At 46.8% G+C, this 27221-nt stretch overlaps 1 protein-coding gene across 1 annotated transcript in view; it reads right to left on the bottom strand.

The window, feature by feature from the left end:
- Positions 1–27221, bottom strand: part of PLXND1 (plexin D1) — a 383087-nt gene that overhangs the window by 186170 nt on the left and 169696 nt on the right. The window contains exons 11-14 of the mRNA XM_078661693.1: positions 17590–17683; positions 6169–6332; positions 3495–3646; positions 2508–2619 (exon numbers count right to left, since the gene is read on the bottom strand). Coding sequence (XP_078517819.1) covers positions 2508–2619; positions 3495–3646; positions 6169–6332; positions 17590–17683 — 522 coding nt within the window. The remainder of the gene's footprint in view (positions 1–2507; positions 2620–3494; positions 3647–6168; positions 6333–17589; positions 17684–27221) is intronic.

Consider the following 27221-nt stretch of genomic DNA (forward strand, 5'->3'; position numbering starts at 1 on the left):
AAATCGCACACTGGTCACAAAGATTCGGGTAGCAAATTGTGACCAGTATATTGTGACCGGTGCCATAAATAACTGGCCACAGGTACTTTAGTTTGCAAATTAGGGCTAGCCTTTAAACGTGAACTGCAGGTGAACCAGGTGATTGTGGCCCTCTATTTTTCTTAAAATGCCAATAAGCAGTGATTGATAATGGACCTTTAGAGCCCTCAAAGGCCTAAGGCATAGGGGCCAAACTACATAAAAGGCGCCAGGTGGGCCCTGGATCTGAGCTACCATTTTACACTGCCTCCTCTGATGTAAGACTGATGCTCACAGCATCTTTGCGGCTTTGGCCCAGGTAATAATTCTGCCAGGGTGACACTAATGGCTTTTGTGGGGACATTAAGACCCATAAGGTGATAACAGGTGCAAATAACAGGAAGGCATGGATTGGGGTATAACGTGAGCAAATGTTTTTTGCACCCGCTTTGCCATTGCTCACTATTTCCCAATTGAAATTCCCTTCGGCTCCTGGGGACTGCTTGTAGCAAACCCAAAGTGCAAACTACCCACACACCCCTCCCGCAGAGAACTATGAAGCCTTCTCCACCCCAGACCCACCTGCCCCCACCTCCTGCCCCTCACAGTCATTCGAATTCTAGGGGCCCGATTCACAGAACTAACTTAAGACAAAATCCTAAACTTACTACTTTTGGTATTCACAGAAGTTAGGATTTTGTCTTAAGACAAACTTAGACAAAATCCTAACTTCTGTGAATAATTAAAGTAGTAAGTTTAGGATTTTATCTTAAGTTAGTTCTGTGAATCGGCCCCTAGGTTTATAGCTTCAGAAATGTTTAAAAAAAGCTTTTGCCGAGGGAATCAGAAATGCCAGTTTGCACAATGCTCTTAAAGCTATTTCCTGTTGTGCCTTCACCCCCAGTTCTGCTTTCCCCCGCCAAAGCTGCCCTCTTTTGCAATCGCCGGAAGTGCGTTGCTGGATTTCAGTGTTTTGATTCCTGTGTTTTTCGAGTGAGTCATAAGTGAATGTGACCTGCTCTCGGGCACAGAACCTGCCCTCTCACACAGGCTGTTTTCGGCTGGGTCGGTGATGTATGTCCGCCCTTGGGTGGCTGCCAAACTTCTCAAGAGCATTAAGGCAATGCTTATTATTGTAGCACTGAATAACCATTGCACTAGAAGTGCTTAGTTGTGTTATTCTAAGCACTGTGGGATTAGTGCCTCAGCGCTGAGGTCTCTTTACGACTGCGCTGTACACTCCTGTCAACAGGACTCTTCCCGCTGCCCCTTTCCCCTGAAAACCAGGAGTGAGTTCTAGATTTAGGGCCACAAGCATCAGACTTTGTAATGGCGATTCCCAAATTGAGATTTTTTAGAAATCGCAATTTAGGAATCACAATTGCTTATGCATGTATTAATCGCAAAAAAATTGCGAATCCTACACATTCCTTAATTGCGACTCGCAAATTGCGTATCGCAATTAAAGAATTGCTACCCATTCATTCCTATTGGCCTAGAGGCCCATAAGAATGAATGGGAATTGCATGCGCAATTTGCGAGTACCAAATAGGTACTCGCAAATTGCAAATGCAATTTCAAGGGTGCCAAAAGGACACCCTGATGCACCCCTGAAATTGCCATGTTACCACATGTTGCACACACACATGCCCCAAGGGAAATATATGTGTGCAACATGGAACTTTGAAAAATGCACAATTGTGCATTTTTCAAAGTTCTCGTAAATTACCATCAACTTTGAAAAATGCACATCCCAAATGCAAAAATACCGGTCGCACAGGGGCAGACCAGTCGCAAAGGGGCAGCAGCGTTCACGAAGCACTGCATTGTGAGCGCTGCGGACACTTACGTAACATGCTCTTTTGTGAACTTATATGACATTCTGGAACGTAATACAATTAGAGTAAGGCCATATGTGTTCTCACTTACATTTAATTTGAGATTTTGCTATTAACTAGTACTTATTCAAACCTATATATGTATGCAAATCTCAGGTCTTTCGCCAGGGTGCGCATGCGTGGATTGATTTACCGTACTCTCAATCAGTGTAGACACTAAACGCTTCTTTACGGAAATGATGCTGCTATGTTTTGTCTCTATCAAGGTGCCCTCTAGCAATAAGGGCCAGCCCAGTATTTTTTTATATATTTGCACTTTTTGTAATCATTGCTACAACCTGTGGCGTGGACATCTTCCGCAATTCGGGAAGGACCTCAAGACCTGGCTCTTCGACTGAACCACAGACCCTCTCCCCCCCACTTAGCGCCTTGAGACCCTAACGGGTGAGTAGTCACACTGTACAAGACACTGGCTTGATTGTTGCACCCAGAGTTATGCATCATCATTGGTAGAGTCTGCGCTATGGGCGTTCAGAATGTGTTCGGAATATTTGGGGTGCTGCCACTGATCTATCATCATAGCAACAATCAAGCTTCAGCTGGATTTTAAATCCCAAAAGATGTTATGATGGACAAGGCTCCATTACTCACCACATATGAAAACTGCTCTCGCGACCTCCCTTCAGACCTGCCCTCCTTGCTGACATTCACTGACACAGGGGCTGAAAGGATGCTCGGAACACCTCCCGTCCTGCACACAATCCTGGATGTCAGAAAGAAGAAACATTGTGTTGTGACCAATTGGGCATGTCTGAGAAGTTCATCAAAACTAAGCAGTTGCTCCAAAAGCAGAAGGGCTGAGAGGACAACTGCTACCTTCAATGATTAGTGGAAACCCCCAGAGGCATCGCAAAGGTACCACGAACCATAACGAAGGAAAGGAAAACACCCCGGCTCTCGGTTCCTTAGTCCGATACAGCCACATTTGTGTGGAGCAGGCCCATCATCCCCAAAGTCCCTGATATCACTGCTCGTGCTAAACTATTGATAGCTACAGCCCTTGAAAGCTCTCAGGGAGGAAGCAGCTCAACGACAGAGAGTCAGTGGACCAGAAATGAGAATGGTCCAGTTCCGCACCCGTGAAGCAGGCGCCTGTAGACTATGAAGTGGTGCATATTCAAGAGCATATCTGCAGAAAGCTTTGAGCCTTGTTGAGCAGACAATGTCATCTGCAACACCTTGATGTTCACTGTGGCCTGGACAGGGAACTGAAAAATTCACCTGTGCAAGAAATTTCATTGATGGAAATTTCTGCAGCTCTATCATCAATTATCCAGTCGCATTGTTATTTTTGTGGGTGCCTAAAATGCTAGGTTTGTAAACAAGTGGAGGTGGAGTTGGCGCCAACAATCTTCGGATTGCAAAGGGATCAACCAAGGCAACATGATCGGTGGCATGGATGAATTCAAACCAGGAAAAAGAATAAATATCAATTTTGCCTCTCGTAAGTCATGGCCCCTACCCGGACAGGATTTGGGGTGTAGAGCTAAGGATAAGGCATAGATAGGACGGCTGCAGAACAACTAGATCAGAAAATATTTTTATTGCCCATTTTAAGGCAACACCCAAGATACTCACTGTACAGATACCATGTACTCGTCGGGCAGGGGCGTGCATTTGACAGTGCCGACCTTCACAGCTTCCACAATGTCGCTGAATCTACGGCCCAAGTTGTTCCCTCTTATCGTCAGCAGTGTCCCCCCTTCCAAGGGGCCGCTCAATGGCTCGATCTGTTAGGGGCCCAAATAAGAAGAAATATTTAAAAATCCAACAATCCTGCTTTTTTATACTGAAGAAAAGATCTCCAGGCAATGCTTAATGCAGCAGGGTATTTAGACATTAAAAGGTAGCAAGATCTCCAGTACAGGAAATGTTTGATAGAGGACACAGGGTAATGTATGTTATTATCCCGCTGTCTTTTTCCCCACAGGGAATCACAACGCGTTCGTTACAACGACTGCGTGGTAATTCTGCATACCATTACTCCGCAAGTCGGAACAACGACTTGCAGAGGGGCTGGATGTTGGAATAGTATAATGTACTATTCCAACTATAATCTGTGTGGACAATAGGGGAGGTGTTGTATTTTAAATCCAACACCTTCCCCCTGCCTCTGCAAGTCGTTGTTCCGACTTGCGGAGTAATGATATGCGGAATCACAACGCAGTCATTGTAACAACAGTGTTGGGATTCCCTGTATTTGTGCTAAACGTTGTTTACCACACAGGGGATCTACAAGGTGGAAGAGGTGTGGCGCCGCGGCCAGGGCGACTGACGCTGGAATCTGGGGACCACGGTTCGATCCCCGGCTCCGGCGGCAGGTTAGCCCAGCACCATGTGACTCTGGGCAATAGCTCGCTTAATCTTCCCGACGGCCCCCAGCGCCTAGAGACCCTTACGGGTGATTGTGCGCTTTACAAATGTGGACTTTACTTTACTTACAAGGGACCCTTTGGATCAATGAAGATACCTTGCTCCTGCATTATCTAACGGACACTTGCATGTCAATCAGAAATGGATTTCTGGCACATAAATTGATCACAAACCTGAGGACAGAGGCGATTTTTACTACCATGAACCTCAATGAAGGACAACTCACCATGTTTCAAAATGGGTTACAGTGTCTGTGCTTGTGTTCATGGTCGATTGATCTGTCAGGAAATCATGAAATTCATCTGTGTCTGACCATCCCTATGGGTAGTACTTCTCTCTGGAGAATACCACCTGTATATGAGTAAGGGGATAAGCATTCTGGTCCTGAGAGATATGCATTCTAGCAGAATGTCAGTAGTATTGTGAGACCTGAGTCAATAACAGCTAGATTCATCAAGCTTAATTGCGCTCGCAAAGGGCCAGATTCTGAGAATCTGGCCCTATGAGAGTGCAATTTTTGCATTTGGGATTCATCATCCCAAATGCAAAATTCGCTAATAAAGAATTCGCACATTTGCGAGGAATTGCATTTAAGGAATCTCTATTTGAGATTCCTTAAATGCAATTCATGAACCATTTTGAAATTGCGAAATCGCAATTTAGGACCGCTATTTACCACAAAGTCAAACCTCGTGGTAAATAGCTAAAACTTAGAAGAATACATTTAAATGCATTTTTCTAAGTTGCATGTTACACACACACATGTCCTTTGGACATGTGTGTGCACAACATCAGTGTAAATTCACATTTCAGGGGTGCTACAGGGTGTCCTTTGGACACCCCTGCACCCTTGAAATTGCATCCCTATTTGCGATTAGCAAATTGCTAATCGCAAATAAGGAATAACTCCCCATTCATTCCTATGGGCCTTTAGGCCCATAGGAATGAATGGGGAGTTATTCCTTATTTGCGATTAGCAATTTGCTAATCGCAAATAAGGAATGTGTAGGAATCGCAATTTATTTAGAAATTCCTACATGAATCTCGTTTTGCAAGTCCTTAATAGCGATTCCTTATGAATCGCTATTAAAGACTCGCAAAACGGCCCTTTCATGAATCTAGCTGTAAGTTCTATGGACCCTCCGTAGAGGAGGATGTTTTTTTTAAGTTTAAAAGAATATATCCTTTAGGGTAAGAGAAAACATGTCAGCTCCAAAATCCTTCACCATGTAGCACAATTAGCTGTGCTAGATGCCTAATCATTAACAGATAGCACACAATTGTTTAAACTATATAAATAAATGTTGGTGCATGAGTATGGGGCCCTGAAAAAGCAAGAGGCATGGGGAATAATACCCCCTCCATTCCCCCATCTGATGGTCATGAAACTAGGAGCTATGTGTTTGCGCAGGAGTGAAGTCAGCACTCAAGGGCTCAGAAAAGATTGTGTACAAGACATATTGTGCGCTTGAGCCGCCGCTTTAGTTTTGGTCTGCGAAAGGGGAGTGCCATGTTGATGTTAGTGTTTGCTGTTTGTTTCCAGTGTTTGACATCATGTGCATTGTACAATAATACTAAGTCAGTTCTATTATCAACATGTAGTTTTATCGACTCTACAATATCAAATACCAACATGTTGCCAAGGTAGATAGAGGCAGAGTTAAGAATAGTCGATCTGTGCTTCCCTACATATGATTACTTTGATGATATGTTGGTAGATGAGAACGTGGAGTTCATATGTGTGCAGGTTGATATTATTGACCTTGAAACTGCAACACATATTCAAACCAAGTACGTGTCTAGTGATGACTTTGCAGCGTGCCATAGGCTTGCAAGCAGTGAGAGTCATGTTTACACTGCCCACCCACCCTCCATATACCTTCTTGATCTCTGGAGCTGGGCACGTAATGGCTGTCAGCTGGGATTCAGTGTTCAGCCTGCAGCTGGAGGTGGCCTCTGACCATATGCAATGATGTCCCAGATCTTCCCGTCCCATGCACTGCGAGCAGTCGGTGCTCCCCGAAGCACAGTTGTAAACACTCACTGGATTGGACAAAGGGAAATGGGGAAGTTAAACAAAACTCTGAGTATAGAAAGAACATGTGGCAATGTCAACTTTTCATGTCATATGTACCAAGGAGTGGCAAAAGTTCCCAGTGTGCTGAAATATTTACTGTGTGACATTTGAAGCACCATATTTAGTCAGTGAATGCTAAGCTCTGCGAATGGTTACTTTTAAATCACTTTTACTAAAAGATACTCATGTTGGGCAATAATAAACTGGAAACACTTTTACCACACTGTAAACTTTAACTGCATTTACCACTCATTTGCAATAAGAATGGTCAACGGGCTGAATGCCTGCTGCAAAAAAGTGTTTGTGATGTGCACAGCACAACGTCACGTATTGCTCTCCTTGCATCATTTTGAGCGTGATAAAAGGAGCCCTGGGTTGGTGGGTAATTTTAACTCCCATTATTTAAAAAGTATGAGACAATCCAGATTCTGAGCTGTATGATGTATTTTCTATTCAGTCTGTACCCGCCCAGTTCCTGTGGATATTTTAAGCATGCTAAATGTATTAACAAGACCACATTTTACTGCTATCTTTGTGCCCAGTAGGAAACGTGATAATCAAAGATCTGTAAAAAATATTGCAAGACAATTTGCATATTTGGCATCAATACCTTCCATTCATTGGTTTGCAGTCTGCAGGGACTGAATGTAAAATATTGCTTTAAAGGAAGCTCCGTTGGAAGATCTAGAGAATACAAACAGCTTAGGGAATTCAACTATTTTAGGACTCTCGGGGAAGGACAGAATATAAAAAAACAACAAGGGCCAGATGTAGTTGAGGCACATTTACCGATTCGAAAATACCGAATTTTACCAATTCGGTATTTTCGAATCGGTAAATGCTATGTAGCAAATTATTCGGTAAAAAAATACCGAATCGTTAAGATTTGGTATTTACCGATTCGGTAATTGCCATTCATTCCTATGGGCCTGGAGGCCCATAGGAATGAATGGCAATTACCGAATCGGTAAAAGGGGGAAAATATTGAAGGGTGGCAGGGTGTCACTTTGACACCCTGTTGCACCCCTCATTTGTGTATGGGTGCACATGTGGCACACAAAACTGCAACATGGCACTGAAGTAATTTGCTTGAAAATGCTTTTTTTTTTCTTTTTCGTTATTTACCACCAACTTGTAGTTGGTGGTAAATGACGAATCCTAACATGGGATAAGCACTCATTTAAGTGCTCCCTACATTAGGAATTCGGTAATTTACCGAATCGGTATTAAAGAATCTGGGGCTAGATGTAGGTAATTCCGATTTACCTACTCTTAAATACCGAATTTTACAGATTCGGTATTTAAGAGTAGGTAAATAGGAAGGAGGCAGATGTAGGTAATTTTAAATTCAGAATTACCGAATCTGTAACATTCGGTATTTACCGATTCTGTAAATACAGAATCGGTATTTCCCATTGATTCCTATGGGCTTTGAAGCCCATAGGAATCAATGGGAAATACGGTAAATACCGAATCCTGCAAGGGTGCAGGGGGTGTCACTTTGAACCCTCTAGCACCCCAAGTACAGGCTTGTGTGACATGTGGCACACATACATGCCCTAAGGGCATGTCTGTGTGTCACATTGCACAGGTGTGCATGCACAGATGTGCATGCACACCTGAATTCGGTATTTTACCACACAATAGGATTGTGTGGTAAAATACCGACTCTTAAGGGCCTGTGGCACTGTAAACTGTGCCACCTACATTTGGAATTACAGAATCGGTATATTTACCGATTCGGTAATTTACCGAATCGGTAAATATACCGATTCTGTAATTTTCAGCCCCCTACATCTGAAAACCCTAATACCGGTCGGAAACGGCTGAAATCGGCCGTTTCCGACCGGTATTAGGGCTCCTACATCTGGCCCTTGGTAATTTACTGATTCCTTAAATTACCGATTCGGTAAATTACCGAATCCTTAATTTGGGCCCCTGCATCAGAAAAGCCTATTACCGGTCAGTAACGGCCGAAATTCGTTAATTTCGGCCGTTACCGACCGGTAATAGGCTTCCTACATCTGGCCCTAAATGACACAAGAGCTGGATAGGCCCCCTTTGTTTCACACCAAACTTGAACAATTCTATATACAATGTGGCACCCGGGTTCTCTGTGACCCAAAGTTATTTCAAGTTCCAAACTTTTCAGGTTGAATCACGGATGGCAGCATCTGTAACCTTTGCTCTTAGCCATTCAGCCTTATGATGTGTTAGAAAATGTTGCTATTTGAGAGTATAAGGATAGTGCACCTGTCTTGGGAGTTTTTCATTTCATTTCCTCAGGTCACAGCTATTCCTAACCCTTGGTCACCCACTGCCTACTGACCTCTAAACTCAGGGCATTGTGAGACGTGATATGCACAGCGAAGCGAGGTGAACAATCCTCCCTAACCAGCATATCATGTCAGAGAGTGCCAGTAAACCACTGGGAGAACCTCTTTGAGCTTGTTTTATCAGGTGCAGCAGGAAGTGTGAAGCTGAGGTTTATGGCCCCTATCCAGACACCTCCTTCCGCCTCCCTCCTTCTTGTGGTTGGCCCATCTACCCAGGCAGTGCTGTCTTCCGCCTGTGTTCTGTTTCTTCCCAAGTGTTGGTTACTCTTTCTGCACTCTTCTGTGGGATATAATACTTTTTTCCGTCTCTCTCTTTAAGAGACTCAGCTTCCCTTCAGTAGGATCAGAATATCTTTCGTAAAATCACCCATCATTTGAAGAGATTACACTTCTTGACTTGGCTGTCATATTTTACTGTGATCAGTCCTACTTTAGGACAGTCAGTTTCTCTTGTGGGGAAAGTCCCACATTACAACAGTATGTTCTACTTTGAGAATGTCAATCTCTCTTGGGAAGAGTTAGTCTTTTTCTTGAATGGTCAGTCTATCAGGGAAACATCCTTTACAACAAAACTTTTACAACGCAGCGCTTTTACAACGCAGGTTTTACAACGAAAACCATTACAACGCATTGCGCTGGGGGGCGCTCTAGGATAGGGAATAGATTTAATTTACTATCCAACACCTTCCCTAGTGTCCACCGGGACTGGAGTTGGAATAGTACATTAAACTATTCACTATCCAGCACCCCAAAGCGCTATGCGTTGTAAAGGTTTGCGTTGTAAAAACTGCGTTGTAACAGCATGAGTGGTAAAAGCATGCGTTGTAACGTCATACATCCGTCTATCGTTGGGGGGGGGGTCAGTTTTTCTTTAACAGACTGGGGGGCCGGGGGCACTCCCTCGGAGGCCAGGCCCTCTTTGAGGAGATATTCCCCTACAAATGAAAAGGGGGGGCTCTTGGCCCCCCCGCCCGCATGGCAACGCGGCGACCGCCCCCTCCTCCGTGCCTCTCGGTGGTGGGGGCGTGCCCTCCCGGGCGCACCCCACCACCGATTGGTTGGCGCCCTCCCTGACCCGGATGTCATAGTAGGACTTCCGGGTCAGGGGGGCGGGCCGCAAGAGGGGCTGGGCGGGGGGGCGTAGCCGCCCCCCCACCGGGCCCCTTGGGGATAAAGAAGCGGGGAGCGCCCAGGAGACCCTCTTGTTCCCTGGACGCTCCCCCACAGCGTGTCGTGCCCCGCGCTCGGGGCTTCCTGATTTTCCCACCCACCATCCCTGGAACTAAAAGGTTGATGCTTTACTAGTCTGGTTTAGGTGTAATTTGCTAGGAGATGGTTACCATGTTTTCCATGTGTAAGTGAACTTTATTTGGATTGTATGTTTTTCTAATGATGCTTTCTTTAGGAATTTTTTCCCCTTTTTAGTGAACTGTGCTGAAATATGTTTTGATGTCCAATTGTGTTTAGGCCTTTTCTCCCTTTGCAGCTATACGTTGATGCGTGATATGATTTAGCCAGTGTAGTTGTCCTTTAGTATTTTTTCCTTAGGTCGTCGTATTTATTAGGTATGGGGCATGCGGTAAGGTCATGACCGGTGAGCAGCTATTTTAAGGTCTGAGGGGGCGGGCATCATCCTATGGAGGTTCCCGCCCAGGGGGAGGGAGCCATTGGCCCCTTCTAGAACTTCAGGGGCAAGGTAACTGGTGCTTCAAAGGGGCGCGGGTTGGAGTAGTCACGCTTTCCTTAGGCTGGTAGCCACCCCGCGCGCGCATACTCATGACGTCACCGGATGGCGCAGAGTAAGGGCCCTCCTTTAGTGGGTAAATGAAGTTCACGGCGTGGACCGGGTAATTACCGGGCCCGGCTGCGCATGCGCACATCTCTAGGTAAGGCGCAGCTAGTAGGACCTGACACCGGTTAGCGACCTTGCCATATGGCCAGAAATGTAGGATACAAAAATCTAGATGAGGATGTTAGATTCGGTTAGGAAACAATCTGTATTAGAGTTTCTGTTAAGGTGAGTCTCTCAAACTTGTTGACAATATTGTATCTAATGTCCTGCTGATTTTTGTATAAATTGTTTACCATGCAATTAAAAATTTGTTAATTTTATATCTTAATAAATACGGCCGGGGGGGTCTTGTGACCTCCCGCCTTCCAAAGATAACCATGTTTCATGTTCATGTGTCCGGAGGTTGGTGTGGTCAGTTGGGGAGGGGGCGGCAGCCAGTCGCTGACCATGACGCTCTGACGCCTCTTTTGCAAACGGTTTCATTTATGTTGTGATGGATTATTCTGAGTGGTTGCCCCTCTAGGGTAAAAAGAGGAAAAGTGCAAGAAAAGGGCCCCTCGTTTACAAATTTTGACTTGAGCCTTTTCGCTCTTCTAGGCTGGCACAATTAACTGAGGTGTGAAATTTAGGGGAAATCTGTGGCATTTTCAAGCACTTTAGGTCTGTAACGTTGTGCAGAACTGGACACGATTTTAACGTTATCTGCACATGTATTGTCATGATTGTCCGCTAAAGGTTTTCATGATACATTAGTGGCAACTAGTGCATTTTAAGGCACATCAATCAGCTCTCACAGCTCAAAAAGTGTGTGTGCAGCACATATGTGTGTGAGTATGCATATCTTTGTGTGTGTGCGGGTGTGGGGATGTGTTTGTGTGTGCCTGCATATGTGTGCATGTGTGTGTTGAGTGTTGTGTGTGTGCATGTGTGTGTGTGTAGGATGTGTGCATGTGCTTGTGTAGGCATGTACTTGCATGTGTGTGTGTGCACATGTGTATGTTTTCACAGACATGCATGTGTTTGCGTGTATGTGTGTTTGCATATTTATGTGTGTGTTTGGGAGGTTGGCATGCATGTGTGTGCTGTGCCTGTATGTGCGTGTGTTGGTTTGAGTGATGTGTGTATGTGTGTGTGTATGTGTGGGCATATGTATTTGTTCATATGTTTGCGCATGCCTACTTGTGTCTGTATGTGTGTATGTGAGTGTGCGCGCATGTGTATGTGTGCGCACATGTAAACTCTCTTCCGCTTGCTTGTCTACACGCAGGTTTTCCAAGCACTGAGTCCTGTCCCGGCAACTTCTGAGCTGATCTGCTTCAGTTCTTACAGTAGGAATGCACTTAGGAAAAGATCCCTTCATGGCCACAAACCTGCCCTTGTGGGCACAGACAAAATGTGTAGAGTGGCACTGCCCGACTGTCAGACAGGCCAATCCAAGCCTGACTCCCTCATGTCTCACCCACCAAACCCATGATGCCCAGTGGCTCTCAGTAAAGGATGAGACATGTTCTGCTGTCAGCATCAGCAGTGTGGCCTCTCTCGAAGGGGGCTCCATCGATCCGTGCAGCCCCCACCGCCTGCCTGAACTCTGCCTGGTCCTCTCTCCTCTCTCCCTGTCCTATGCGCACCTTCCTCCACCCTCCTTCACTTCACTCAGTGCGCTCACTCCTTAACCCCTTCTCCTCCTCCCCTGGCCCCCTCTGCGCACCTTCCTCTCCCTTCCTCACTTCACTCAGTGGAGGAGTATGCCTGTTTTCTCGTTCCTTCACTCTTCCTCCTCGCTAGCACCTGTCTTTCTATTTGTAACCTCCAGCCTCAATCAGTCTTTTTCTGTCTATCCGTGGCCTCCTCTCTCTTCACTGTACCCACTCCCAAGTCCTCGCTCTCCCCTTCGCCCTAGGCTTCTCCCACCATTCCCTATCCCCGTTCACTTCTCTCTGTGCTTTCCTCCCTACTTTCATAAATCCTCATTTTCTTTCTAATCCATTTTCCCTTCCTCTTTGTTTCTCTCTCCTCTCTGTGCTCCTTCTTTCACTCCCCTCTCTGCATCATTTCCCTCTTTCTTCCTCCTCTCCGTATCTCCGGCCTCCTTCCGTGACTTTCATCCCCTCTATCTATCCCCTCGCTCCTTTTCTAATTCCCTCTCCTCTCTGCTCCCCCGCTTCCTTCCCTCTCTCCTCGTTGTAGCTCCCCCCACCTTCCCTAACACTCTCTCCTCTCTGTACCCCTCCCACATTCCTTAACTTTCTCTCTCCTCTCTGTACCCCTCCCACATTCCCTAACTTTCTCTCTTCTCTCTGTATCCCTCCCACATTCCCTTTCTCTCTGTACCCCTCCCACATTCCTTAACTTTCTCTCTTCTCTCTGTACCCCTCCCACATTCCCTCACTTTCTCTGTTCTCTCTGTACCCCTCCCACATTCCCTCACTTTCACTCTTCTCTCTGTACCCCTCCCACATTCCCTAACTTTCTTTCTCATCTCTGTACCCCTTCCACATTCCCTCACTTTCTCTCTTCTCTCTGTACCCCTCCCACATTCCTTAACTAACTTTCTCCTATCTGTACCCCCCACATTCCCTCACTTTCTCTCTTCTCTCTGTACCCCTCCCACATTACCTCACGTTCTCTCTTCTTTCTGTACCCCTCCCACATTCCCTAACTTTCTCTCTCCTCTCTGTACCCCTCCCACATCCCCTCACTTTCTCTGTACACCTCCCGCATTCCCTAACGTTCTCTCTTCTCTCTGTACCCCTCCCACATCCCCTCACTTTCTCTGTACACCTCCCGCATTCCCTAACGTTCTCTCTTCTCTCTGTACCCCTCCCACATTCCCTAACTTTCTTTCTCCTCTCTGTACCCCTTCTACATTCCCTCACTTTCTCTCTTCTCTCTGTACCCCTCCCACATTCCTTAACTAACTTTTTCCTCTCTGTACCCCCATTCCCTCACTTTCTCTCTTCTCTCTGTACCCCTCCCACATTCCCTAATTTTCTCTCTCCTCTCTGTACCCCTCCCACATTCCCAAACTGTCTCTCTTCTCTCGGTACCCCTCCCACATTCCCTCACTTTCACTCTTCTCTCTGTACCCCTCCCACATTCCCAAACTTTCTCTCTTCTCTCTGTACCCCTCCCACATTCCCTAACATTCTCTCTTCTCTCTGTACCCCCCCACATTCCCTCACTTTCACTCTTCTCTCTGTACCCCTCCCACATTCCCAAACTTTCTCTCTTCTCTCTGTACCCCTCCCACATTCCCTCACTTTCTCTCTTCTCTCTGTACCCCTCCCACATTCCCAAACTTTCTCTCTTCTCTCTGTACCCCTCCCACATTCCCTCACTTTCTCTCTTCTCTCTGTACCCCTCCCACATTCCCTCACTTTCTCTCTTCTCTCTGTACCCCTTCCACATTCCCTCACTTTCTCTCTTCTCTCTGTACCCCTCTCCCACATTCCCTAACTTTCTCTCTCCTCTCTGTACCCCTCCCACATTCCCTAACTTTCTCTCTTCTCTTTGTAGCTCCTCCCACCTTTCCACACACTCTCTCCTCTCTGTAGCCCCTCATTCCTTCCCATGGTTCCTCCTCTTCCCAGGGTCACTCCGTTCTCATGTCACCCCAGTCAGTGTCAGCGCCGCTCCCTCTGAGGACATATTTCGTATGTCTTTACGCGGCGCCCACCCCTTCGTCCTACGTCAGTTTCTAAGCCCCCGTGCTTCTCAATGGAAGTCGAGTTCACACACTCTCTCTGGCATGTGCCTTGGAAGAGCCCTTTCCAGAGGGCAGAGTTTTCCACTCCCGGGGCCGCAGCTGGGCCCTCCCCATGTCACCAGCGTCCTTATCTCCATTAGGACGGATTCCTCCCCCGACCTTGAGAATATCCTCACATTGTTCGACTTGCAATTCATTTCAAGGAAGCCTGCAGGAATGCCCCCCTTGGCAGAGGATCAAACTGTGCTGTCAGAGTGAGGGAAGCCAGGGTGGGGTCCCGGCTGAGGGTGATGCACGGCCTGTCGGTGCCCCAGAGGCCTTCTGTATCCTCAGAGGGCTCCCAGGGGTCCTTGTGTTAGCACTTTACTCTATGCATGTTTCAGCCCAGGAGTTTTACAAGAACCTATTAATAAAGAGGTATTTTCTTTGTGCTGTTTCCTGATTGGCTGGTGAGTCTTCCTAAGTCAGAGAGCTATTTCAAGAAGCTAGTCCCAGGCTCATTGTGCCTTGAGACTGCATCCCCAATGAGGCCAAAACTATTTGTAAAGAATGTATTTCTCTCACAACCCTTTGCAAAGTACTTAACCTCATATGCTGTGAACTGAAGACATATGTCAGTGGCGGGGGTGGTTGGTGGTGAATGAAACTGTATAATGACGTAACTTATTGGTTGCAATATACATCTCACAAAATGTCATCGCAAAGTAATTTTCTCAGAATCACACAAGGTCTGGGCAGGTGTCAAACCCCAGCTCGCCAGGCTCTGAGGTCATTTGCTCAGGTAGTAAACCACAGCTCCTCTATGCTTTGTCTGGGGACACTTGTGCCTAGGGGTGGGCAGAATGCTTTGTTCCGCAAGCGGAATTGGTGGAATTTTGGTCACTCCGCCATTCCACTTTCCAGTGGGTAAGAAGAACAGGTTGGAGATTTGTATCCATTAGTTCTCATTTTATTCTCTCAGTAATTGTTTCTAAGCGGGAGACCGCCCTAGATTTCCTGTGCTGTCGGGACTCACAGAACATCACACTGATGAAGTCCACAAAGGCTGAAACATGTCAACCTTCCCTTTGCTCCTGTGCAGAGGGGTTACGGTCTAGCAGTTCAGTACTGTACCTTTAAGGTAGGGTTAAAAGTGATGTGCATATTAAGAGATCAGAAATGTTTCATGGACTATCACCATTTCTGGAAAAATTGTTTTGCCGCCTGAGTGCTCCCCACAAACTCAATAAGGGCATTTTCCAGATTTTTGTAGTGATTTTGTGCCACTATGAGGCAATGTCCTGAGGTGTCTACCTTACAGAAGTGCCATCCTTATACCAGCGATATGACACAACGCCTCGATTAGTCGGGGCTACGGGGTGCCCTCCTGCACGAATGCCAAGTGGATGGGGTTAGAGTCCCCGCAGGTCAGTGCAAGAGTAGTGATAGGTTTTATGAAGGTAAGCGTAGAAGAGCAAAGGAGGACATAGGCAAGGGGTGGAAAGAGACTTGGCAAAAATAGGGATAGGGATGGTTGCGCGGTTAGGAGTGTGGACTGGAAAATGGTCTGGAGTCTCAGCTTGAGCTACTAGAAGCAGCTTTGAAGCCTGGATGGGGGCTTATCCAGGTAGTAAGCTAAAATCTGGCCAAGCCTGCCAATATTGGCAAGGGGTGACTTTGGGGCTACAGGGAGTTACTGCTGCTTGAAAGACTGCATGACTCAAAGCTGTATCTGGTAGGGCTAATTTCCAGGATCACAGAGCACAGGATGGTGTATAAGGTAAAATATTTTAAGAGACACTCTGGAATGACCTGAAAAGCTAATACAGCTTCTCGCAAACGAATGGGCGAACAATAAGGAGGTGTGGTCAAAGTCAGAAGCTAACACGAGGTGCCGTCATAGGAGTGTACAAAGGGCGGGGTACACATTGTGTGACATGGAGGCCACTTGTTGAGGGGCTACTATTTGCCCTGGCAACAGGCAACCATAAAACGAAGAAGAGGGGATATTTGAAATGGGATCTCCCGGATGTGAATTATGGGTTATTAAGAGGCTGCTGAAACCAAGATTAGCCTAGGTCGTCAAATATATTGATATATTCATTGGCTATTTTCTGAGGCATATCCAATGATGCTAAAATTAATTAACAATGTTTTAAAAATAATTTAAATATGTCTAGACCTCTGGCATAACGGCACACATCTCATAACAGGTAGCAGTGAAGTTAAAAGGCAAAAAGTTTGTTAAGATTTCAAAAAAGGTTCAAGAAGTAAAGGAGGAAATAGCATCACAAACTGGCACAGCCTTAATATAGAGCGGGGGACGGAATTCTGTTTCAGGTAGTCTAAGGAGAGGCAAAACTGCTTGCAGCCAAAGTATTTTGTTCTGGGTGAAGAAGAAGCTAAAAGTCTAAACAGGGACCACCAAGAAAGGTGCTAAAAGAGTTTGGCTCAGCCATGGCTTGGATGTAGCCAGATACAGGCCTATGCGACGTAAATCCAATTCAGGTGGGTTTCTCCATTTCTGTAATGTATATTGTACCAACTTAACGTAACACAACATGAGCACTTAGAAAAGACAGGTGTCATACAACCTTTCTTCCCTATCTGTTTCCCTACCTTGATTTCTAGTTAACATCCTGCTCTATCTCAGAACTTTTCTTGGAGGAGCTCATGTGTTATGGAAAAACGTCATGCATGTTTATATTATACATTTTCTTTTGTTGGAACATCCTGTCCATTTATATGTATGTATTATAGTTAAGACTCCCTGTTTCTATTTTTCCAGATTTTTACAGTTAAATACAGATCGAAAACATTCATTTTCTTGTCTGTATTTATTTTTCAATGTGGATAAAAACGGAAATTGTGTTGCTTTTTGAGTAATTCTAAATACGTCTGCTATGACTGCCAGGCCAATAGATGTGTGGATAGATAGATAAGGAGTTAAAAAAATAAAGGAATTTTAGTAAAGATGCTTTAACAGCAATAGATATACACAAGGTTGATACTGAAATTTAAAAAAATAAAGGAAGTTTAGTAAAGATGCTTTAACAGCAATAGATCTACACAAGGTTGATACTGAAATTTGCATATTTTCAGTGCACTGATTCATCTTCTGTAAATGTTCACAGCACTGAAACCTAGCAGACTTACAAGCATGAGTGCATATTTATCTGTTAAATAAATGTGGTAATATTCTAATTTCAGCTCAATAATTCCACAAACCCCAAATAAATATGGATAAATACAGATAAAATTAGCAAAAAATAAATATGGATAAATACAGACGGAAATGGCAAAAAAAAAAAATATACCATAAAACTGGGACCACTAATAATGGTATGAGTTATTCCCTAGTTGAAGACACACTGGATGTTGCTGCTCTGGAAATTGAAAGGTGCACAAACCTGCCATGATCTCTGGGCTGTCGAGGAACCGCCCCGGGTAGTTCTTGAGCTGCAGGCTCAGCGGGAAGGCCTGCTCCTTCTCAAAGGTCTGGAGCTGCAAGAGGAGAGGAGCAGAGTCATGGCTGCATGAACCCAACCAGAAGTCAAGAACAACAGACTGCACATCACTTGCTAGGCAACGGTCAGCTGTAAAAATAAGACATTTATGTACATTTTGGAATGACCTTCGCCTTCTGGGCCACGTTTCAAGCATATTTCCAGATCATATCTGGAACAGGTGCTAAGGCTGAACATTGATAATGAAGGTGATGGTTGATTTAGACCAACTGGGACAAATTGTCTTTTCTACCTATAACAACATTGGAGCCCCACTTGAGTTTGCTCTGTAGCCTTTGGAGCTAACCACCACAGTTTACTATGACTATGTAAGGTCTTGTTAATTTGTAGTTAATATTGTTAGTATTTGTGTATTCCACTTCCCCACCCACTCTATGTGACATGGCCTTCTTTTATGTCATCTCATCAATTTCAATGTAAAATTGAAGTACTCCTGGTCGCCCCTGGAGATAGCCGCATATTTCACAAATTGTATTAAAATTGATTGAAGTCGAAAAAATAGCAAACATGAATCCAGCCAAGCTGAAGGACTGAGAGAAAAGACTACACTCATCTCAGCTCTATGAGGAATGTGTTCCAGACCTCTGGCGCCACACAAGAGGATGCCCGTCCACCCAATATCAGTCGTGACACCCTGGTTTTGTCTGTACGTGTCTAGTTTGACTCTGATGAGGCACACAGGCCCTGAAGATCTTGTTTCGGCCTGCCCAGAAGCACAGGTTCTGAGGAGCAGTGGCTCAGTCCAGTCAGATCCACATTCTGAAAGCATACTAGACTTTGTCCGCTAAGACATGAAGATTTGGGCTACAGAGCAGTTCTGATCAGGAGCACAGTCGCGGTATACTCAGTAGCAGAGCCTCTGGTGTGGTCAGGTACAGGCTGTTAGGATCAATGGCTTTTTATAGTCAAGCACAAAGTCACTGAGGATGGGTCTAAGGTTCATCTAGTCTGAATTCAGATGCAATCATATCATCTCTGAAGCTCAGGCCTCTCAGATGCATAACCTCTGAGGTTATAAGGTTCTGCCCAGTCAGGAGCACAACCTCTGAGGATATAGGGCTCAGTCCAGGGTGATACACAGAATCTGAGGATCTATGTCTCAAACCGGCCAGGCACACAGCGCCTGAATATCTAAGGCTCACGCTGGTCAGAAGCAGAGCTTCTGAGGATCTAAGGCTCAGTCTAGTGTAGTACACAGCCTCTGAGCATCAATAGCTCAGACCAGCCAGGTGCACAGCGTCTGAAGATCTAAGGCTCACGCTGGTCAGATGCAGAGCGTCTGAGGATCTAAGGCTCAGTCCAGTAAGGTGCAGAGCTTCTGAGGATCTAAGGCTCAGTCCAGTAAGGTGCAGAGCTTCTGAGGATCTAAGGCTCAGTCCAGTAAGGTGCAGAGCTTCTGAGGATCTAAGGCTCAGTCCAGTAAGGTGCAGAGCCTCTGAGGATCTAAGGCTCAGTCCAGTAAGGTGCAGAGCTTCTGAGGATCTAAGGCTCAGTCCAGTGTGATACACAGTCTCTGAGGATCTATTCCTCAGGCTGGCCAGGTGCACATTTGCTGAAGATCTAAGGCTCACGCTAGTCAGAAGCAGAGCTTCTGAAGATCTAAGACGCAGTCTATTGTAGTACGCAGCCTCTAAGGCTCAATGGCTCTGGCTGGCCAGGTGCACAGCATCTAAAGATCTAAGGCTCACGTTGGTCAGGTGCAAAGCTTCTGAGGATCTAAAGCTCAGTCCAGTAAGGTGCAGAGCTTCTGAGGATCTAAGGCTCAGTCCAGTAAGGTGCAGAGCTTCTGAGGATCTAAGGCTCAGTCCAGTAAGGTGCAGAGCTTCTGAGGATCTAAGGCTCAGTCCAGTGTGATACACAGTCTCTGAGGATCTATTCCTCAGGCTGGCCAGGTGCACAGTTGCTGAAGATCTAAGGCTCACGCTGGTCAGAAGGAGAGCTTCTGAGGATCTAAGGCTCATTCTTGTGTAGTACACAGCCTCTGAGGCTCAATGGCTCTGGCTGGCCAGGTGCACAGCATCTGAAGATCTAAGGCTCACGTTGGTCAGGTGCAAAGCTTCTGAGGATCTAAGGCTTGGCCCAGTGCAGCACACATCCTCTGACCATCTAAGGCTAAAGCCGGTCAAGTGCATACTGTCTGAGGATCTAGGATTTACCTGGGGAGGAGCACTTCCTCTTAGGATTTAAGGCTCAGCCCAATGAGTTGCACAGGCTCTCAGGATCTAAAGCTTTAGTCTGTCTGGAGGACAGTCTCTAAGGGTCTAAGGCTCAATGCAGTGAGATTCATAGCCTCTGTGGAGCTAACTCTCAGGCTGGTCAGGTGCTGAGCCTCTTCAGATCTAAGGCTCATGATGGATGGGGGCCCAGCTCTGACGATCTAAACCTGAATCTGCTGAGGTGTACAGCCTTCGAGAACCGAAGGCTCAGTCCAATGAGGTTAACAGCCTCTGATAACTAAGGCTCAGGCCCGTCATGTGCAGGGTCTCTTAGGATCTAAGCCTCAATATGGTAAAATGCACATACAATGACGATCTACGGCTCAGTCCAGTGCGGTGCAGAGCCTCTGAGGATCTAAGGCTCAGTCCAGTGAGGTGCAGAGCCACTGAGGATCTAAGGCTCAGTCCAGTAAGGTGCAGAGCTTCTGAGGATCTAAGGCTCAGTCCAGTAAGGTGCAGAGCTTCTGAGGATCTAAGGCTGAGTCCAGTGAGGTGCAGAGCCTCTGAGTATCTAAGGCTCAGTCCAGTGAGGTGTAGAGCCTCTGAGGAGCTAAGGCTCAGTCCAGTGAGGTGCAGAGCCTCTGAGGAGCTAAGGCTCAGTCCAGTGAGGTGTAGAGCCTCTGGGGGTCTAAGGCTCAGTCCAGTGATGTGCAGAGCCTCTGAGGAGCTAAGGCTCAGTCCAGTGAGGTGCAGAGCCTCTGAGGATCTAAGGCTCAGTGCGGTGAGGTGCAGAGCCTCTGGGGGTCTAAGGCTCAGTCCAGTGAGGTGCAGAGCCTCTGAGTATCTAAGGCTCAGGCCCATCCTGTGTAGAGTGTCTTAGGATCTAAGGCTCAATCTGGTATGGTGCAGAACCTCTGAGGAACTAAGGCTCAATTCAGTGAGGTACAAAGCCTCTGAGGATCTAAGGCACAGTATAGTGATGTACACAGTCTCTGAAGATCTAAGGCTCAGTCTAGTGATGTACACAGCCTCTGAGGATCTGAGGTTCAGTCCAGTGAGGTACAAAGCCTCTGAAGATCTAAGGCTCAGTCCAGTGATGTACACAGTCTCTGAAGATCTAAGGCTCAGTCTAGTGATGTACACAGCCTCTGAAGATCTAAGGCTCAGACCCACCATGTGCAGAGTGTCTTAGGATCTAAGGCTCAGTCTATTAATGTACACAGCATCTGAGGTCCTAAGGTTCAGCCCAGTGAGGTGCAGAGCCTCTATAGATCTAAGGCCCAGTCCAGTTAAGTGCAGAGCCTCTGAAGATATAAGGCTCAGCCCAATGAGGTGCAGAGCCTCTGAGGATCTAAGGCTCAGTCCAGTGAGGTGCAGAGCCTCTGAGGTCCTAAGGTTCAGCCCAGTGAGGTGCAGAGCCTCTGAAGATATAAGGCTCAGTCCAGTGAGGTGCAGAGCCTCTGAGGTCCTAAGGTTCAGCCCAGTGAGGTGCAGAGCCTCTGAAGATCTAAGGCTCAGTCCAATGTGGCGCAGAGCCTTTAAGGATCCAAGGCTCAGTCCAGTGAGGTGCAGAGCCTCTGAGGATCTAAGGCTCAGTCCAGTGAGGTGCAGAGCCTCTGAGGATCTAAGGCTCAGTCCAGTGAGGTGCAGAGCCTCTGAGGTCCTAAGGTTCAGCCCAGTGAGGTGCAGAGCCTCTATGGATCTAAGGCCCAGTCCAGTTAAGTGCAGAGCCTCTGAAGATATAAGGCTCAGCCCAGTGAGGTGCAGATCCTCTGAAGATATAAGGCTCAGTCCAGTGAGGTGCAGAGCCTCTGATGATCTAAGGCTCAGTCCAGTGAGGTGCAGAGCCTCTGAGGTCCTAAGGTTCAGCCCAGTGAGGTGCAGAGCCTCTGAAGATATAAGGCTCAGTCCAGTGAGGTGCAGAGCCTCTGAGGTCCTAAGATTCAGCCCAATGAGGTGCAGAGCCTCTGAAGATATAAGGCTCAGTCCAGTGAGGTGCTGGGCCCCTGAGGATCTAAGGCTCAGTCCAATGTGGCGCAGAGCCTTTAAGGATCCAAGGCTCAGTCCAGTGAGGTGCAGAGCCTCTGAGGATCTAAGGCTCAGTCCAGTGAGGTGCAGAGCCTCTGAGGATCTAAGGCTCAGTCCAGTGAGGCGCAGAGCCTCTGAGGTCCTAAGGTTCAGCCCAGTGAGGTGCAGAGCCTCTGAAGATATAAGGCTCAGTCCAGTGAGGTGCAGAGCCTCTGAGGTCTTAAGGTTCAGCCCAGTGAGGTGCAGAGCCTCTGAAGATATAAGGCTCAGTCCAGTGAGGTGCTGGGCCCCTGAGGATCTAAGGCTCAGTCCAATGTGGCGCAGAGCCTTTAAGGATCCAAGGCTCAGTCCAGTGAGGTGCAGAGCCTCTGATGATCTAAGGCTCAGTCCAGTGAGGTGCAGAGCCTCTGAGGATCTAAGGCTCAGTCCAGTGAGGTGCAGAGCCTCTGAGGTCCTAAGGTTCAGCCCAGTGAGGTGCAGAGCCTCTATGGATCTAAGGCCCAGTCCAGTTAAGTGCAGAGCCTCTGAAGATATAAGGCTCAGCCCAGTGAGGTGCAGATCCTCTGAAGATATAAGGCTCAGTCCAGTGAGGTGCAGAGCCTCTGAGGATCTAAGGCTCAGTCCAGTGAGGTGCAGAGCCTCTGAGGTCCTAAGGTTCAGCCCAGTGAGGTGCAGAGCCTCTGAAGATATAAGGCTCAGTCCAGAGAGGTGCAGAGCCTCTGAGGTCCTAAGGTTCAGCCCAGTGAGGTGCAGAGCCTCTGAAGATATAAGGCTCAGTCCAGTGAGGTGCTGGGCCCCTGAGGATCTAAGGCTCAGTCCAATGTGGCGCAGAGCCTTTAAGGATCCAAGGCTCAGTCCAGTGAGGTGCAGAGCCTCTGAGGATCTAAGGCTCAGTCCAGTGAGGTGCAGAGCCTCTGAGGATCTAAGGCTCAGTCCAGTGAGGTGCAGAGCCTCTGAAGATCTAAGGCTCAGTCCAGTGAGGTGCAGAGCCTCTGAGGATCTAAGGCTCAGTCCAGTGAGGTGCCGGGCCTCTGAGGATCTAAGGCTCAGTCCAATGAGGTGCAGAGCCTTTAATGATCTACGGATCAGTCCAGTGAGGTGCAGAGCCTCTGAAGATCTAAGGCTCAGTCCAGTGAGGTGCAGAGCCTCTGAAGATCTAAGGCTCAGTCCAGTGAGGTGCAGAGCCTCTGAAGATCTAAGACTCAGTCCAGTGAGGTGCAGAGCCTCTGAAGATATAAGGCTCCGTCCAGTGAGGTGCAGAGCCTCTGAGGATCTAAGGCTCAGTCCAGTGAGGTGCAGAGCCTCTGAGGATCTAAGGCTCAGTCCAGTGAGGTGCAGAGCCTCTGAGGATCTAAGGCTCAGTCCAGTGAGGTGCAGAGCCTCTGAGGATAGAAGGCTCAGTCCAGTGAGGTGCAGAGCCTCTGAAGATCTAAGGATCAGTCCAGTGAGGTGCAAAGCCTCTGAGGATCTAAGGCTCAGTCCAATGATGTACACAGCCTCTGAAGATCTAAGGTTCAGTGCAATGAGGTTCACAGCCTCTGAGGATCTAAGGCTCAGACTCACCATGTGCAGATTGTCTTAGGATCTAAGGCTCAGTCTATTAATGTACACAGCATCTGAGGTCCTAAGGTTCAGCCCAGTGAGGTGCCGGCCCCCTGAGGATCTAAGGCTCAGTCCAATGTGGTCAGAGCCTTTAAGGATCCAAGGCTCAGTCCAGTGAGGTGCAGAGCCTCTGAGGATCTAAGCCCCAGTCCAGTCAAGTGCAGAGCCTCTGAAGATCTAAGGCTCACTCCAGTGAGGTGCAGAGCCTCTGAAGATCTAAGGCTCACTCCAGTGAGGTGCAGAGCCTCTGAAGATATAAGGCTCAGTCCAGTGAGGTGCAGAGCATGTGCGGATCTGATGCTCAGTCCAGTGAGGTGCAGAGCCTCTGAGGATCTAAGGCTCAGTCCAGTGAGGTGCAGAGCATGGGCGGATCTGATGCTCAGTCCAGTGCGGTGCAGAGCCTCTGAGGATCTAAGGCTCAGTCCAGTGAGGTCCAGAGCCTCTGAGGATCTAAGGCTCAGTCCAATGAGGTGCACAGCCAATGAGGATCTAAGGCTCAGTCCAGTGAGGTTCACAACCTCTGAGGATCTAAGGCTCAGTCCAGTGAGGTGCAGAGCCTCTGAAGATCTAAGGCTCAGTTCAGTGAGGACAGAGCCTCTGAGGATCTAAGGCTCAGTCCAGTGAGGTGCAGAGCCTCTGAGGATCTAAGGCTCAGTCCAATGAGGTGCAGAGCCTCTGAGGATCTAAAGCTTAGTCCAATGAGGTGCACAGCCAATGAGGAAACTAAGGCTCAGTGCGACGAGGTGCAGAGCCTCTATGGATCTAAGGCTCAGTCCAGTGAGGTGCAGAGCCTCTGAGGATCTAAGGCTCAGTCCAGTGAGGTGCAGAGCCTCTGAGGATCTAAGGCTCAGTTCAGTGAGGTGCAGAGCCTCTGATGATCTAAGGATCAGTTCAGTGAGGTGCAGAGCCTGTGCGGATCTACTGCTCGTTCAGTCAGATGCACAGCATGAGGATTTTAGGCTCAGCCGGAGATGGGAAACAGCCTCTGATGATCTGTAGCTTGATATGGTCAAATGCAGAATCTCTGCATATCTAAGGCTCAGTCCAGTAAGGGGCCCAGTCTCAAAGGATCTAAGCCTTGTTGCAGTCACACTCACAACCACCTGATTATTTAAAGCTGTAGCTACTATCAATGTGGCACCCCAAGGCAGATTGTTGAGGCTATTGTCCAATACACTGAAAAACTTTTAAGGACATTACAGGCAATTTGTATTTGATACGGAAGATCAGCTGACGGGGTATATACTTGGACTCTTTTCATGTAGACCTTGAGTTTACACCCTGGTACACTCATTTCCAGACTTATGATCTAGAAATACATGTACATTTCCCAGATATTAGGGTAATAGAATATCCCTCTCGTATCTATCACAATTTCCTCTCTGCTTTTCAGGATTCCTCAGCATGACCGCAGATGGTGCTGCCGCACCAGCAGATGAGATGAAGCACAGCTCCCCACGAGGCAGGAGGGAATCTCTAGAAATGGTGGGCAAGGTATTGGAGAACAGGGCCTCCATATACCTACCAGGCTAGTGGGCTTAGCTCCCGGGTACTTACAATAGGTCCCGCACGGGTACCATATTTTATAGGCTCTTATCATGTGAATGGCAGGTCACAGTCAAATTATCAAACTGTGGGAGCACCAATGGACCTACTGTACCTACAGGTCCTACGCATTCCAATTAAGAAAAGGAGAACTGGGAATTGCTAGTTTAAATGCACTTTTAAATAAAGATGTATATGGAATTGTAAAGGGTAAAGTTGGGAGTCGCACAAATCTGAGATTAGACTAATCAACCACAGGCAGTAAAGGACTACTCTTTTGTCATGTATGGGCTGCAAAGGAGGGTGTTCCAGGCACCTGCATTTTCAGCGATAGAATGTGCAAATGTGGACTAAAACAAACTCACATCCATGGACTGACTTCTGCCGGTCCGTCGTACTCAGGAAGAGGTCTCAGCGGCACACCTTCTACCAGAATTCTAGACTTGGGGGAAATATCAACATCCAAAGTCCTATTGGTGCTCAGAAGTCCCACACATCTGATGCAGCAGAGCTGTTCCACAAGCCCAAATGAAAGAAAGGAACAAGCCCTGAAAGACTTGTCCAATTCACAGGTTAACTAATGGGACACCGGGGACAGTCAAAGGGCGAAATAGGTCCAGATCCACAACTGGAGATCAGATGGGCGCTGACACCAACTAGCCACATGGCTAGAGACTTCCTGAGTGTAGTCTTTGCAAGTCCCAGACCAATCCTAATGAAGGTCAGATGGGGGATGCAGAGCTGTCTACATCACATGGGTGTGAGGAGTGATAGGTCAGACACTGGCTAGGGACAGCTTGTTGGTGGGCACCTGTGTAGCTGAGAAAAAAAAGTATGGCTCGTCCTCTATTCTCCACTTCCGCTCTAGCTAAGGTTTAATTCGGATTCTGCAGACCTCCATAGCCAAAGGCACTTCATGAGGGGAATAAATGAAGCATGCGTCATTCATGTGCAAACATGGAAAAGAACCTTCTGACAACAGCAACATTCCTTGTGGCTTCAGGGAGGTCACCATCTATCTTTTATGCGAACATAATATGTGCAACGTGGATGCCACTTGTCCAGTCTCACAACATACATGCAGGAGCAAGTAGAAACATTAGTTTTTATGTGCTGAATGGTTTTTTTTATGGAGAGGGTCGATAAATACTATTGGAATGGTATAGATATGTGCCCCATACTAGAATTTAGCTGCTGACAACCACAAGCCTCTCAAATAGCATGGTCATGGTACAGTAAACACCCTATAACCCTAGAAAACAGGGAAGACAAAAAACGAACCTCAAATGACCCTTAGTGGGCCAGATGGCACAACTGTTAACAGTGTGTGTAGTAGGCTTTGTGCGTATTCTATAGTTCAATTTACATGCATGCATAAAACTCTGAAAATCAGTGTATCATAACTTTTGCTACAGCAATGCCTAGAACAGTCATACTGATTTGTAGTAAGAATGCAGAATTTTAATGCAACTTATATGTTCTAATCTTAAACCGTATTAAATCACTCGCTCGCAGTTGTTTTAAGTTGTTGATGTACCAAAATCATCCACTGAAATCTGTTGAAATCTTAAAAAGAAAGACTAGCCACGCCGACGGAACATGTTCGTAACCTGTAACAATATTTTTACACCTTGTTGTTAATTGGTTGGATCTAGAACTGAAAGCTATTTTTATAAAAATAACAAATGTGTGCCACAGTGATTAGCAATGTCCCCAATAGGAATCATCCACGCCTTAGCATAATCTTTACATGGATAACCTAAAGGCTCGCTTTCATTTCCTCTCTTGGGTTAGAGTAAAATGTTGTTCATTTTCTGCCAGAGGGTGATTTATAATGTGTGTGTCAAATGACAAACCTCACGAGTGAAGCAGGCAAGCTTGACTCATTGCACGAAAATCTAATTTCTCTATATACTACCCAATCCCAAGCGACATCAGCAAATTAGCATATCATCAAGTGCACACTGAATATGACATACTCTTGAAAGGAGATTGACAGACTACACTTTTGTGTGTTAGTCCCCATCAGAAGTGACAAACATTTGAAAGGGAAATAGTTGGTAATGCGCACAAATCATCAAATCCAAACAACTGCTGGGAATATTTGTTCTGTCTTATGTGGGGGGCATTCGTCATTTGTATATGAATCACTTTAAGGACGTCATGGACCAAAAATCCACCCTC

This window comes from Lissotriton helveticus, chromosome 9 (genome assembly GCF_964261635.1).
Source record: "Lissotriton helveticus chromosome 9, aLisHel1.1, whole genome shotgun sequence".
In the NCBI taxonomy this organism is placed as follows: Eukaryota; Metazoa; Chordata; class Amphibia; order Caudata; family Salamandridae; genus Lissotriton; species Lissotriton helveticus.